This window comes from Phaenicophaeus curvirostris, chromosome 10, assembly GCF_032191515.1.
Source record: "Phaenicophaeus curvirostris isolate KB17595 chromosome 10, BPBGC_Pcur_1.0, whole genome shotgun sequence".
Lineage (NCBI taxonomy): Eukaryota > Metazoa > Chordata > Aves > Cuculiformes > Cuculidae > Phaenicophaeus > Phaenicophaeus curvirostris.
This window is the reverse complement of record NC_091401.1, coordinates 26,025,582-26,040,750: the sequence shown is the minus strand read 5'-3', so window position 1 is coordinate 26,040,750 and position 15,169 is coordinate 26,025,582. Positions and strand designations below refer to the sequence as shown.

Genomic DNA, 15,169 nt, shown 5'->3' with positions numbered 1-15,169 from the left:
CACCCCCAGCTCTCTCAGCCGTTCCTCATAAGGCCTGTTCTCCAGCCCCTTCACCAGCTTTGTTGCTCTTCTCTGGACTCGCTCCAGAGCCTCAACATCCTTCTTGTGGTGAGGGGCCCAGAACTGACCCCAGGATTTGAGGAGCGGTCTCACCAGTGCCGAGTCCAGAGGGAGAAGAACCTCCCTGGACCTGCTGGTCACGCCGTTTCTGATCCAAGCCAAGATGCCACTGGCCTTCTTGGCCACCTGGGCCACTGCTGGCTCATGTTCAGTCGCTGTCAACCAACACCCCCAGGTTACTGGAGAGAAGAAACCAAGGAAGTTACATAAATCCAAATCAGCAAAAAGAAACTAAACCAAGACCATTCATCTAGAAGCTCAGTCCCGACGTGCAGCTCTCCTGCCCCACTGGGAGCTTCCAGCCACTGAATCAGAGGAAAAGAGAAGTTTTTACCCAGGGAGCTTCACAGTGTTCACAAATGCTGTAAGAAACGGGCACCTCAAAGGGGTAACCACTGAGTGCAACCTCAAAACCTAGCATTTTTAAGCTCTAATCTGCTTCACAATGGGCTATAGCCTCTTGCACTTTATGAACAAGCTGTTATCATTTTACATATCATATACACAATAGGCACAATCTAGCTTTTCTTTCCAATAACTTTGTCTCACCAAAATCAAGGACTCTCGTCCTGGACACAGAGAGGATTCTGATCAAAAACGGGGGGTACCTCCTCCATCCTGCAGTTCCATGTCTACTTTTGCAGCTTCGCTGTGCACACAAACTCCAAACCACAGGCAGAGGGCGAACAAGATATTCATTTATTCATTCACATTTCAGAAAAAGGGAAACTATGTGTAAAAAGCTTATAAAAACAGCCAATAAAAATATATTCTGGGTTATGAACAATTTAAATAAGACATTAAACCCTTTGCCTCTCAGATTTAAAACAAGTCCTGGATAAGAGCAATTATAAATGCTGATTACCGAGAAGCTTTTCTAGCCCAGGGCTGCACTGCCTCCTGCTTGGGGCCGGCCAACACATGTTTCTACAAGAGAGAAGCGCTTCCACTGAATTCCTGTGGTTCCTGAGGGAGAGTTGGTGGCCTGTGGTACAGGAGCCATTGCTCCACGGAGCAGGAGTTGGGCTGGGATGGCAGCGATGGCCCAGGGCTGAGCCCGGGTACTCCACAGCCGCTGCTTCTTCCAGGTGGGGAGCTGCAGGCTCGCAGGAGGGAGCGTTCAAGCTCGGCTCCTTCAAGGAGCTGGGAGCCCATCTCCGTGTGCGCACTCACCAGAATTGTTTCTGAATCTGCTGCTTTCTAGGGAGAGAAAGTGAGGGGTGAAGCACAGGTGCTGCTGGACACAGAAGCCTCTCCAAACGCAGCACGTTGGGAATCAGCAGGTGACCTTCCCAGCAGAAGGCTCTTGATAACCACAGCTCAGCCTTCCCTCATAAATCATTCCCGTGTGCCTGATGGGCCCTGGGTGGAGGGAACGCTCTCAGAACGCCATCTCACCTGTCTCAGCAGAGAGGTACACCTCCTCCCAGGTATAATTGCCCAGGTGAACGGGCTGCTGCAGCCAGCGATCCCTCACCAACATCACCAGAGTCGTGCGCTGCTCTGGAACGGGATGCAAGAGTCCGGCCATCAGATCCATGAGATCTGGGGAGAGACAGCAGGGAGAGGAAGAGCTCAGGCAGTATGAGGCATGCCGGGAATGCTAGATATGGTTTATAGTCAAAGAATACAGATTTTAATGACAAATCCTCCCTCTTAATCCCCTGAGCAGCACTGCTCTGCCACAGCCTTAGTCCCACGTGCTCAGCTCTGGGAATGACCTGAGATTTCACAGTTGTGAAAACAGAGCTGAGAGCAGAGCTAGGACACTGAGGAGGACAGAAGGTGAAAGAAAAGCCACAGAAGCAACCCTGACTCCCCTTTTCCAAGCCCAGGCTTCTCTTACAGTCATCTCATGTTTGATCTGCAGTTAAAGGTGCACTCAGGGTTCAGAATTTACAACCGCAGTGCTCCTACAGATCCCAGAGAACTTGTAGATGAAGACTTCTTTAACCTAACACAAAATTAGTTTTCCGTACCTCTTTTTCCTGGGAGGCCAAGCCATTATGAAATTATAAGTCAATACATTATTACCCATTACTGATTTTAAAGTTATCTGGGGAATAAATACTGCTCACACTTTCCCAAGAGATCTGTTCTTTTAGAGAAACAAACAGGAAAAATGTACCTTTTGACACAGGCCAAGGAGGGCTCAGGACGGCTGCCATGGCCTCCTCCAGCTCACAGAAGGGGTTCTCCCCAAACACGAGGGTATAGAGAGTGACGCCAAGTGACCACATCTCCAGCTCAGGGCCATGGTATCTATGCAGAAAGAAACGTGCGTAAACGCAAGTTGCAAATGTGTAATTGCATGCTAAAGAAAGAGAAGAGTACAAAGGCATCAGGGAAACCTTATTTCCAACCAGTTTTGATTGATGAGTACATATGACACACACGTAGGCTTCCACACACATAAGCTGGAGAAAAGAGAACGTCAGCCTCCTCCACTATAAGCCAAAACTATCAAGTAAACATTGAAAGGGAAGAACAGGCAGTTTTTTTGGTGCACTGGGCATTAAGATTACTTTTCAGAGAGTGACATACGGTTTACCAGACAGCACTTCTGGTGAGCAGTATTCAATCGTCCCGCAGAAGGTATAAAACAATTTGCCGGGTTCCAGGAAGGCAGCTGAACCAAAGTCCACTAATTTAATGGTGAAATCTTCAGCAATGACGATGTTCTCATCCTTGATATCTCTGTGAAGGATGTTTCTACAGTGGAGATAGCCGACAGCTGATACAAGCTGAAAAAGGAGGAAAGAAACAGGTGTTAATATGCAGAGGTGTCCTTCTGGATAGTCCGTGTGGCATCACGGAGTTCCAACCACATTTTGACACTATTAAACAAGATATAGATCCTAATTCTGGGAACTAGAAATGAGCTCAGGCCCGCCTGTCAGCATTGCTGCAGTGGGTGTTAGAACGCTCTTGGGAGAGAGACTCCAAAAAGCCTCTGCTTGCTTTCCTCTCCCAACTGTGCAGGGAGAAGGCATATTATAGTCACGATGTGCTTGTTTTTGTGGTTAGAAGCAGCAAAGCTTACTGTTATAATCTGCAGGTGATGCTATTTTTATCCTAGCTTCATTTGGAGGGTCCTTTGATGTCTCCAGAAGGCTGTTACTGTGCACCTTTGATACTGCAGTGACAAAGCATTTAGGAGTGGAGTTTGGTATAAATCATACAGCCACTTCTAAATCCTGCTCTTCTTCCTGCATGATTCGTGCCAGAGTGCCATAATTAAGAATAGCATCAGTAATATATCACCTTGGAGACCACCGTGATCCCTACCACAATACATCTGAGCAAGAAAAGCAGGAAGCTGAAGGAGAAAAGTTCCAACTGATAATAAAAGGCTCCCCTGCAGAGAAATTCTGCACGGGTGTGAAGGAACAAAGCATCCTGGCAGACTCAAGGCTTGTTTAGGGGAAAGGGCTTATCCATCAGAAGTCTGAAGGGATCGCAGACCACACAGGGGACACAGAGAAGGTGCATCGCTTCCATCAGCACCCTGGGTGAGGGGAGTGTGGACACAACAAGGGTTTACCATGTGCAAAGTAATCCTTTCATACCTCAGAGCAAAGAATTCATGCCAAAACATGTGAGCAGCAGTTATCTGGGGGCTGCTGTTGTGGCTAGCTTCATGAATAAAGGACAATTCATCCCTCACATAAACTCCTGACTCACAGGCAGGAGTCATTTTTCACTACGCCACACTAAATTCGAAGATAAAGTCTTGATTTGAAGGAATTTCCCTTAAAAAGTGGAAAGCCCTTTACCCCTGTAACCAATCTAAACTAAGCATTGATCCAAGTGGCTTTGCACAGAGCAACTGGACGTTCCCAGCTCTCACCTGTCTGAATATATAGCTCGCTAATGGCTCATCCAAGTTGGGCTGCTTATCAATGAACGTAAAGAGATCCAGACCAGATCCATGCTTCTCCATCACCAGCTGGAAGAACTGCTCATTTTCAAATACATCCAGTACCTATAAAGAACAGACATTTTAATCACATGCTTCGCCCTCAAACTACCTTTTTTTTTTTAATATCTTTAAGGTCCTTCCAACTCAATCCATTCCCTGATTCTATGAGTATCCATTACTGAACTAGTACATGTCCAGAGGTGACATCACACTTCCAAGATACACATCCTGTCATCTTGAAATAACGTACAGGGATTTTTTTTTTTCTGTTCAAGCCACCCCTCCAGATCTGTTTACATGACTTGTCTGAGGTCAAAGCGTGGAAGCAAGTGACAGCCTGCTGTAACAAACCTGACAAAAGAAGGCAGGATAGCTAGGTTCCTGTCTCTCCTGAAAGGCTAGATTTAACACAGGCCACTTCCTCCCTCCTTAATCCATATTAGGGATTCAAAGGAGCCACCTGATGCAGTTCAAACTGCTTTCACACTGGGTTCACTGTACCTTAATGATATTGGGGTGCTGCAGCTTCGACAGGATTGCGATCTCTTGAGTGACTCTCCCCAGACCAGGAACATCTACCCAGCAGTTCTCAAGCACCCTCTCCTTCCAGATGAACTTCACGACAACCTACACAGACAACAGCAGTCAGCGTCACCTGCAAAAGTGTGACTTTAGGTGGTTGGTAAGTTAGTGTCCAGGAAAACTGTTAGTGAATCACATTAGGACAGACGTACGCCAATGTGCATTGCTTATTATTATTGCTTGTTAAACATATTTAAACTCATTTAGTCCTAGAAGCTATGTGGATTATATTCATTCTCTTTTAATTGATGCTCTGAATTCCAAAGGCTTTGACAGGCCAGCTCTCTCATCAACCCAGCTACAGCAGTGTTGAATTCTGGCATAGGGAGAGAACTTAAGCATCCACATCGAGGAACACCAGAGCTTGCCTCTCAGCATGCAAACACTCCTGCTGATAAAAAGGAGTATCCCATAACCTCAACAGATCTGCTCTGCATTCTTGAGTCGTGGCAAAACAAGGACTTCAAATTTTGTCATTCTTTTTAGTAACAAAAGACTAAAATCTGTGATTCTGTTAAGCTTAACACGTGCTTCTTTCAAGAGGTTAAATCACCCACATGGTCAGTCTCGTTCTGTGCCTGCTAAGGTAACAGTTCATATACTACATCAGTGTGAATGTTTTACTGTTCTATTTCATGAGGTTAGTGATTCCAGATCTCTCTTTAAAAGGAAAACTACCAAACAGCAGCTTTTAATAGTGTAGTGTTGGCAGAATACAAAGACTCTAACCTTTCAGCTTTCATCCTAAACAATGACTGCAATGAGATCTAAAAGAAATATTTAACCTCCTGATGATCTTTCTTGCCCCTGGCAGTCCAGACAAAGCCAAAAGATCCTTTGCCGATAAGACTGAGAGTGCTGTAATTGTTTGCATATTCTCCCTCACATGCCCTTAATCCTTCAAGCTCTTCAGCTCTTCGGGAATTCTCAAAAAGTGAAGTTGATCCGATGGCCTAGTACAGATAAAAAGAGATAGCAAGAAAGAAATGAGCAAGGCACAGAATCATATTTATAAAATCAAGTAAATACTGAAAAGAAAGGATGAATCTGCAAAACAACTAAAAGGGTGATCTCTGGTTCTGATAGCCAGAACTGTACGGTGATGTAACCATCACCATATGAGACAAGTTAAGTCAACAGCCGCCTCTCAGCAGCTACAAATGCAGAGAAATTCAGCTTAATTCAGAGAAAGGTGAAGTATTGTGTCATTGAATCCAGTGTGATTACACTGATGTAATAATTAACCTCACCACACTGGAGCAAACCTTTATTGTAGGTGTACTTAAACAAAACTAAGAACACATTTAAAATGAGATGCTTTCATCTTAGGCTACCAGAAATGTTACAAAACAGCAATTTGTCCTTTTTACAGCAAAGGAACATTTCTTTTCCTGTGTTTCTGTTGACGAAAAAAACAGCACTATCTGCTCCGCACCTCCTGACGTTCTTGTAATTTGAAAAAATTTTCAGCTTCACAGTCAAACAAGGACAGAAATGTTCACTAATATATAGTGGGAGGATTTCTTACTTCTTCGAGGCTTTGTATAGAAAGATCTGTAATAGACTGGGCAGAGCTCGCCAGGCTGGAGCGTAAGAGCTGAGCCTTCGTGACGGCTTCTCTCTGGCTCTGCAGGTCTTTCACCACCCAGACACAGAAAAGCACAGCAGCGTCCTGCAGTTCCACACATTTCACCTCGAAGAGTATGCCTGTAGAAAGAAGTGAGGAAGTTAAAATAGGAGAGTGAAACTGCAGCTTTGAAGGAAACTGCAGGCTTTATAGGAGAAAATTCTGAGCTCTTAAATAAAGTGAATTCCTCCATTACTGACTAGGGGAACACTTGTTCAGTGAGGAACCACCAGAAGGGCTGACAAAAGCACGCAGTTCCAGAGATACTTGTCAGCTACCTCCAAAGCTCTGAGCCCCAGCAGAATCATTTGGTTGGAAAAGACCTTAGAGATCGAGGCCAATGGTGCCAGAAGTGTCTGCCTTCTGCAGAATAAGGATTTAAAAGAACATCTCAATAAAGCGTTTGGGGAAGTGGAGAAACAGGTTTAACTTACTTAATTGTGAACCATCTCTGTGACAGCAATTCCCAGAATAGGTGCCTTCCAGAATCTCCGAGGCCAAGGGAGCTGCTGGATCCAGCCTTCCTTCTTGTCTCACTGGGGTTGATGTTACTTTTATCTCCACATTTTGCTGCCCATGCCACTGACAATCTTCTCCAGGACTACCTTTGCTTTCCGGTGGGTTTCCACTGACGTTGTCTCCCAGAATCTCTGTGAGAGCTTCGGGCTTCTCCAGAAATGCTTTGGAGGATTCTCCAGAGTTTTCTAAATGCCTCTGGGAGGTGAGGGACCTAGAACTATCTTCTACGGCAGCACCATTCCACAGCTGCTTTTCATGTCCAGTTGGAAAGGCACTGTTTTTCCGAGGTAGCACATTACCTGCAGCTGAATCCTCGGAGGAGGATGCGCCCACAGGAGCCACAGTGAAACCCACACGATTGTCTGAGCTCCCCTTGACGCTGCTATTTAGACCCAGTACCTCAAGACCAGAGCAAATACAGTTCAGCCCAGTGTTCGATTCTTCAGCATCTTCACAGGCTGTGGCAATCCCTGGTGCAGAAGGATCACAACCCATTGGATCTCCTGAATAAACAGCATGGTTATTATGTCTTCCACCTGTAAAGAAGGATGGAACATCGTTTTGCAGGGAGTTTTCAACAACAGCGTGCTCAAGGCTGGAATGTTTTGTATCGCACATCAAGTTTTTTGACAACTGCCCTGTAACCACGTGGCTTTTAAAGTCTTGTCTGCAATCCAGGGTTGCCCCAGACCACGACTCGTCCATTGTTGGTGTTCCAGGGGAGTTACAAGGAATATCAGAGGGCGGCTGAATTGGGCCACAGGGTGTGGTAACTAAATTGCCTTCTAGCCTGGAACAAACAGGCTGCCTGGCAACATCTACTGAAGAAGCTTGTCCCCAGGCATCGGTGGAGTGCTGATGCTTCGGTGTTTCATACAACAACCTACAGATCTGCTGGCAATTGACTTTCTTGAGGTCTTGATGATGACCTTGTAATTGGTTAGGTGAGATACCAGCCTCACTGGCATTTGGAGTCTCAGATGCACCAGATACTGCACTGGCACTGCTTCTTTCTGCAGTCTCCGTGTTCTGACCTAAATCAAACCGCTCTGAATCAGGTGACGTAGGAGAGTGCTTTGCAGAGAGCATCTCTTGAGCAGTATCTGATCCTGCAGTCTCCTCTGTTCCATGTGGTTCCACTGCTCTGATTCTGTCAAGCCAGGTGTCAGGGTAAGGCTCTCCAGGGTGGGCTGACAGCCCCTCAGTAGCAACGCTGCCTTCACTGCAACAATTCAAAGTTATTAGTGATGTCACGATGCCAAAAAAATGAGACGACCGTCCTACTGTATGCTACCCACTCTCCTATTACTATAGTCACTATTTAAAAATAAAGTGATCTGTGTGGGTTTTAAGTTTAAAAGAAAAAGACAGGAAGCTGTTGCACACACATCCAAAATCCTAACAAATTCCGTCTGGACCAAAGAGAAGTGGGTACACTTGTACAGCACTCTTCACCTATGGACTATTGCCTTCTCTAGCTTAATTTCTAAATATAGATCATCATAGATCATTTACTAAAACAAAAAGACACCACAGAGCTGAAAAAACAGTGTTTGCTGTCACCGTGGCTCTTTGCTTTTCAAAGCGAATACGCAGTCCGTTAAAGGCTTACCTCTTAGTGGGCGTGGATGCCACTGCAGGAGGTGGGGGAGTAGAAAATAAACTGGTTCCATTCTTTTGATTAGTCTCATCATGTATTAATTTGTCGTCTTTGTGTCTTGCTTCAAATTTCTGCTCTTCATCTCTTGACAGAGGGCTTGCTAAAGGCTCAGCCAAGAAGCTGCTGTCTGTAGGAAACAAGAAACAAAACCAACTCATAGAATCACGGAATGGTTTGGGTTGGAAGCGACCCAAAGCCCATCCAGCTCCAAACCCTGACTTTGGCAGGGACACGTCCCACCAGAGAAGGCTGCTCCAAGCCCCATCCAACCTGGCCTTGAACCCCTCCAGGCATGGGGCAGCCACCACTGCTTTAGGCAGCCTGGGCCAGGGCCTCCCCACCCTCATTGGGAAGAATGAAGGTCTCCCTGCAGCCTCTTTTCTCCAGCCTAAAGAGCCCCAAGTCCCTCAGCCATTCCCACAAACCCTGGTTGTCCAGCCCCTTTCCCAGCTCCGTTCCCTTCTCCAGACATGCTCCAACCCCTCAACGTCCTTGCAGTGAGGGGTCCAAAACTGAACCCAGGATTCGAGGTGTGGCCTCCCCAGCGCCAAGCACAGGGGCAGAAGTACAACATCAGGTGAACAATCCAATTTAAAAACTGCACAAAGTACGTGGCTTTTAGAAAGCATGTTCCTACATTCACAGGCCCATTTGTTGTCTCCATTCGTTTTACCTTTGTTCTGGCAGCCAGAGCCAGCTGTACGACATGCAGTAACAGCTTCAAAGACGCACTCGCTCTCTGTCCCCATGGAGTTGTCAAGAGGAGGTAATGGCAAAGAACAGTCACTGCTTCTCTCCATGTTGTTATAGAAACCAGGGATCAGGAATGTAATGTTCTAAAACAGAGAATGAAACCTTATAAGGCTAACCTGACTCTCGCAGACTGGAGGCAAATGCTAACAATCCATGTTTGCAGGCCTGGTTCTCATGGACAGCCAGGCAAAAGCGACCCATATGACCATGGGAGAACATATACGTGCACAGCTTGCTTTGGGCTGCTTGAAATCCATATGAGCCCCTCAGCACAGCTGCAATTATAGCAAGGGAATTTACATATCATCCTACACTCAGAACAGAGGTTTTGTGACAGACAGAAATGAGTGCAAAAGAAGACTTTACAACTTCAACAGATACGCTGCCAGACCTCGCAGTCTTTTGGGAGGGATTAGAACTCCCTTCTTACCTTTCCCAACAGTTCTTTCTTCTCATAGCCAAAGAGCATTAAAGCAAAGCTGTCCTTGATGCCACAGATGGTTCCATCTGAACAGACAGTGATGAGACCACTGATGGTGGAGAAAACGACAACTGTGGCAGAGTAATAACAGCCTGTGAAAGAGCCACTGCCTTCAGTCTGTGGGATGTCAGCTTCCTGCCCCGCCGCTTGGTCCTCCTCTAGAAGGCTCACTCGCAGCGTTAAACTGAGAGGAAACATGTTACCCTCCCTCGAATAGCCCACAGCTCGCTGGATCCTAAGGGTCTAAATTAAAGTAAAACAAAAAATAACCAAACTCAAATCCAAACTACAAAATGTTTCGGGTTTATTTCAGTGATCATACAAAACTACACCATAATGTTCTTAGGGAAAGAAAAACTAACCAGGCCCGCGAATATCAAACTGAACAAAGCCTGGTTTTCTAAGGATTTGGAATCCAATGTTGAACTCCTGTATGAATACCTTGAAAATGGAGACCAGGGAAATCCACGCTGCACCTTTTCAGTAAATGAGGTGTTAATGAGGCCTCTAGCTGCCCATTTGCAAGGCATTTGCAAGATCTGGGTATTCTTTAGACTTTCACTCCTCAGACAGAAATGACTGAAAGTAGGTAAAGAACTCAAAGGCACTTTAAGGACCTGACAGAGGTTCTTTAAAAAGCCAGGACTAGAGAAGAGTGTCTTTGAGCAGCACAGATTCCAAAATGAGAGACTGGGGTTTGATCTCATTCTCAGTCAGCAAATTTTCAGACAGCAGCTCCATAAACAAGCAGCATTCCTTTTTCAGAGAACTGCTGCTCTCGGAAAACGCTTTCATAAGGGAAAACAGCAAGCACTTATGTTCCAAACAGGAAAGGTACGGAAGAAATGTGTTTGGTGCTTTATACTATACCTTTGGGATTTTTCTGCCTAGAGGAGGAATCTGCAAAGAAGGAATCAGGTCCTTTATGTGGAGCCCAACTACTTCTTCCAATGTTGGGTAGCCATGGAGATGGGCAAAAAGGAGGTCACAGGATGTAATCTCTCCCTTGGGAAGAAAATTTACAGGACTGTTTTAGTTTTAGCATTTCAATCACAGTCCAATCCATTCTTTAACAACAAATATCGTAGAATCACTTGGTTGGAAAAGACCTTTGAAATCATTGAGTCCAACCAGCCCTGTCCACTACTAAACCAGATCCCTGAGCACCTCATGCACCCGTCTGTTAAACCCCTCCAGGGACAGGGACTCCACCAGCTCCTGGGCAGCCTCTTTAGACACATTTCATTCGCGCATAACCTCTCACAAACCACGGTCACATTTGTTCATTAGGAAAACACTCACATCAGCCCTGAAGGAAACAGAAGTTGAAAGTCTTTCCACTGGTTCCAGCACAACCACACAACACTGGCTGTCCTTGCTTCTTATTCGCCTCAGCCACACTGAGACAGGGATCTTCTCTTTGAGGCGGCTGATGACATCCACCTTTCCATGGGATTCAGAGATGGGGTGAGAATTTAGTAAGCCTGTGGTTATTTAGCAACAATTTCAAACGAGAATAAGATGTTGAGCCAAGATATCTCCTTGTCATTGTTAGGAAAACATTGTTTCTTGGTTACTTATTAGTTTTTTATTGGAAGAAACATAGTTTTAATATAGAGATTAAAAGGTTTGAAGATAATTCACTTATCAAACACAAAACACCATGGTTGCTTTTGTGTCTATCACAGCCTCAGGAAGACTAAAGGCATTTCCTTCAGCATAATTAATGTGCCAACATAACACTTTGCATTTGAGAAGGGAGCCTTTCAGAGATGCGTCACGTAAGGGATGTCTCATGGTGCTACTGAATACATTAGTAACACAGTTCTTAATTTCAGCTGCAAGAATAGCAGTTTAATTTCACAGAATCCTAGAACTGTTTGGTTGGAAAAGACCTTTGAGATCATCAAGTCCAATTGCCAAATGCCCACAAAGATAAATATATCAGGAAATTATATTGAAAATGTCAAAAACAACCCCAAACCAAAGCCTACAGAATCCTACATATGGTGGGGGATATTTGCTTGAACATTTCACATACCACAGTTCCTGAAACCATCGAAAAGCCTTCATCCATTTGTATGTAGTCCTCACCCCCAGCTTCCCACACCTCCTGGCTGGATTTGGAGATCAAACGGGACAGCTTTTGACCAATGAGTTCTCGACTACTGCACCCAAGCAGCTTGCAGGCTTTGTCATTAGCCACCAGGATCTAGAAAAGGAGAAAAAAAACCCCAAAACAATGAATAAAACTGTAAGTTTTGGTGATAGATCATCATCTCCTCAGGTTGTTCTTTTAGTGTCTGATTATATCCCTTTCTCTGGGTGGAAATGGAGTGGTTCTTTTAAATTCTGAAAGCTTAAAGACCAGTTCACTACAGCTTCTTACTCCAGGAACATCCCTTGCCTGTGAGTCTTCTGGGTTAAGAGAATCTGAGACACTGATTTCCTACTTTTCTTTTAACTGCCTACTCACTCCAGCCTCTTGAGTTTAAATAACTACATCCATGGAGGCAAAACCTCTGCAGACCACCAAATTTTACTCACATATTTAACTGACGCTGGCTTGTGTTACAGAATGAGCCAGGATTAAAGAGCCCTTAAGATGGGTAAGCCCGAACTGCCAGTCCCAGCTAAAGATGGCACAGCTCCTGCAAGTTGTCAGTACTCAGTTTTATATCAGTGTTTACTCTCAGGAAAGAAGCAGAGCAATTCTCTCCCTCCCAGTGCAAAAGGCATATTTACTGGAACCAGTAAAGAAACCTTGTGCCACCACACACCCATACCAGGCCTGGCACTCAGTAGACATAAGGCATGAGGCACATTCTGCTTCTCCTTTCTTCCCTCATGCCACGTCACGGCTGCATTTTTCTTTATTCCCTATTTCTGTTTGAAAAAACCTAAAGACCCCCGTGTTTCCCATGTGTACATTTGGCTAACTACAAACTGCAATGGAAATAAACACTTTGACAGTCTTTAGCAGCCTGCCAGGCTTGAGCTATAAAACACCTCCACAATGCTCTGACTGCCAGCAGATACGTATAAGAATAACAAGCGTTTTCGCCTGCCTGACACCATACAAGCCATCCCAGTTCCAGCCAGCTTGATTCACCAGTTCCCACTGGAAATACCTCTGTGGTGTTGACGTCCACAGTGAAGATGGCTTTGTTTGGATTGCGCGCAGCAGTTGGGATGTTGTGGCTGCTTTCCTCCGCAGACACGGCATGCAAAAAGGAGCAGGAAGCCGAATCTCCGATGGATGTGGATAGAGAGGCCGAAGCCCACCGAGCCCACGAGATACCAGTTTGGCTGGTACAAATGTTATGAGCTGCTAGTGAAGACAAGCAGTAAGAGCTCCATTCCTCCCCTGTTAGGAGATAAAGACCAGCTCTGTAACTCTAACAATCAAGGAGTATTAGAGGCATGAATTAAAAACGCTAGTTGTTGGCTGAAGCAACCGTCAGGCAATCCCTAAAGAGATGCTTCTAGATTTTTACAGAAATTACAAGAAAACAAATTCAACGAAACTAAAGAAAACAGAAACAATTCTAATCAACGTATCTTTTTGAATCACAGCCCCTAGAACAATTAAACTCAGTCCTGTAGGCTACACAAAAACTACAAACACCCATAAGATTCAACCAGACTAGTTTACTTTTATTTTTCACTTATCAGAGTTTAAGAGGTGTTGAAATCTCTCAAGTTAAAATTCAAACTGTTATTAAATATAATTGCAGTAAGCGTTCAAGTCCTTATTAAAAACTGCATTAGTCAGAAGGCAGTGAATTAACTGTTCACAAGACGTGACACCGAATACCTGTGCCCACACTGATGTTTGCTGTTATATAACGCCAAATGATTTTACTGAAACTGTCAAAAGTTCTGCCTGTTAGAAACCATTTCCCTGGGAAGTGGAATCAGCAGCCAAATGCTACGGCTTTGCTCCCAAAAGAGTGAGCAGCTTTGAAGAGTTATCAGTGCTGGAAGAAACGCTATGGACAACTCATCACAAGGACATTTCCGCAAACAGTGTGAATATGTTCACCAGGATAAAACAGGGAGACCTGGATCTGGGTGTATTGTAAGCTGCAGAGCTCTTCCCCTCCTAAAAGAATCCCATTTAACAGTTTGGCTCTTGGCATTGGTGAGGCCACGCCTCGAGTCCTGGGTTCAGTTTTGGGCCCCTCACTGCAAGAAGGACATTGAGGGGCTGGAGCGTGTCCAGAGAAGGGAACAGAGCTGGGGAAGGGGCTGGAGAACAAGGGTTCTGAGAGAGGCTGAGGGCCCTGGGGCTGTTTAGGCTGGAGAAGAGGAGGCTGAGGGGAGACCTCATCACTGTCTGCAACTGCCTGAAAGGGGTTTAACAGACGGGTGGATGAGGTGCTCAGGGATCTGGTTTACTAGTGGACAGTTGGCCTCAAGGATCTCAAAGGTCTTCTCCAACAAAACGATTCTATGATTCTATCTTTCATGGAATTTTTCCATGTTTTAGGTAATAACACAAGCTGTTGGGGGGGTCCGATGGCTGCCCAGGGACAACTCTGAGCGCAGAGCACCTATCCAACCAAGCATCCCTCAAACTCTCCCAGCCTGCAGCAGTCCATGGCTCAGATGGTTGTGGAACAAGTGCTTTCCAGCACCTAGTTCTTGCTGTTGACTTTGGGTTTGAGGCAGAGGAGAAGAAAGACCTGAACCCATCACCTGAAACCTTCACTGCAAACCTGTGAACACGGTCTCAAAATACTGCACTCACCAGGCAGAGATGTTCTCAGCCGGCAGAGGTCAGAGAGCTGACTTTTCCTGCTCACCCAGGGGTAGGATCTACTCAGCTTGTCAGAGTCATCCAAGTGAACAAGGACTGAGCCTGCTGACAGAGCCAGAAGGCCCCCTTTGGAGGGGCTGCAAACCTCGGCTGCCATGGTCACGCTCTGGCTGACACACCACACCTGGAGACAGGTAACAGAAGACACAAGAAGTTAAGCCTTACAGCCACTTAGTCCCGTGTGTCCCATCAACACTTGGGCTGTGCTGTTAACACATAAGCGTCTCTTGACTACAGATGGGCACAGGATGCCTCTGCCATGCTGCTATAAGAGCTACCAAGCACCCAGCCAGTGCTCTGTCCCCATTCCTACTTGTTTTAAAAGCCCAGGCTTTGGTAATTTGGGAAGTAATTCCCAGTTTGGAGTCAACAAGTGTGGCACCGCCTCCCTCCTACCCTAGGGCGAGCAGTGAGAGTCTGGCCAGCTGAACCCCTGCCTCTGACTCAGCCCCAGCTCCAGCTCCAGCCCCAGCCCTCATCAATCAGTCCCTGCCCTCAGACCCCATCCTCTCATCCCCAATCCCTCAGCACCTCATCCCCCACCCCCAATTCCTCATCCCCAATGCCTCAGCCCCATCCTCAATCTCTCAGCGCCTCATCCCCAATCCCTCAACCCCTCATCCCCCACTCCCAATTCCTCAGCCCCTCAGCCCCATCCCCAATCCCTCAGCGCCTCATCTCCA

General features: G+C 45.9%; 1 protein-coding gene across 5 annotated transcripts; it reads right to left on the bottom strand.

Annotated features, from left to right (window-relative positions):
• Positions 1 to 1,106: 1,106 nt before the first annotated feature.
• On the bottom strand, positions 1,107 to 14,610 carry PASK (PAS domain containing serine/threonine kinase). 5 transcript variants are annotated; one of them, XM_069865198.1, is made up of 17 exons: positions 14,418 to 14,610; positions 12,796 to 13,031; positions 11,706 to 11,876; positions 10,967 to 11,107; positions 10,535 to 10,669; positions 9,614 to 9,907; positions 9,104 to 9,266; positions 8,383 to 8,557; positions 6,686 to 7,992; positions 6,153 to 6,331; positions 5,410 to 5,577; positions 4,544 to 4,669; positions 3,971 to 4,105; positions 2,665 to 2,864; positions 2,249 to 2,382; positions 1,519 to 1,665; positions 1,107 to 1,320 (listed from the first exon to the last, which is right to left on the bottom strand). In XM_069865198.1, exons 1-17 carry the CDS (start codon positions 14,581 to 14,583, stop codon positions 1,256 to 1,258), a joined length of 3,942 nt encoding a protein of 1,313 aa, XP_069721299.1. In that variant the 5' UTR covers positions 14,584 to 14,610; the 3' UTR covers positions 1,107 to 1,255. The 5 variants fall into 5 exon arrangements, 4 of the variants coding, with proteins under 4 accessions (XP_069721299.1, XP_069721300.1, XP_069721301.1 ...); XM_069865199.1 differs by lacking the exon at positions 10,967 to 11,107; XM_069865200.1 differs by lacking the exon at positions 1,107 to 1,320 and having other exon boundaries at positions 1,527 to 1,665; positions 2,672 to 2,864.
• Positions 14,611 to 15,169: the final 559 nt, after the last annotated feature.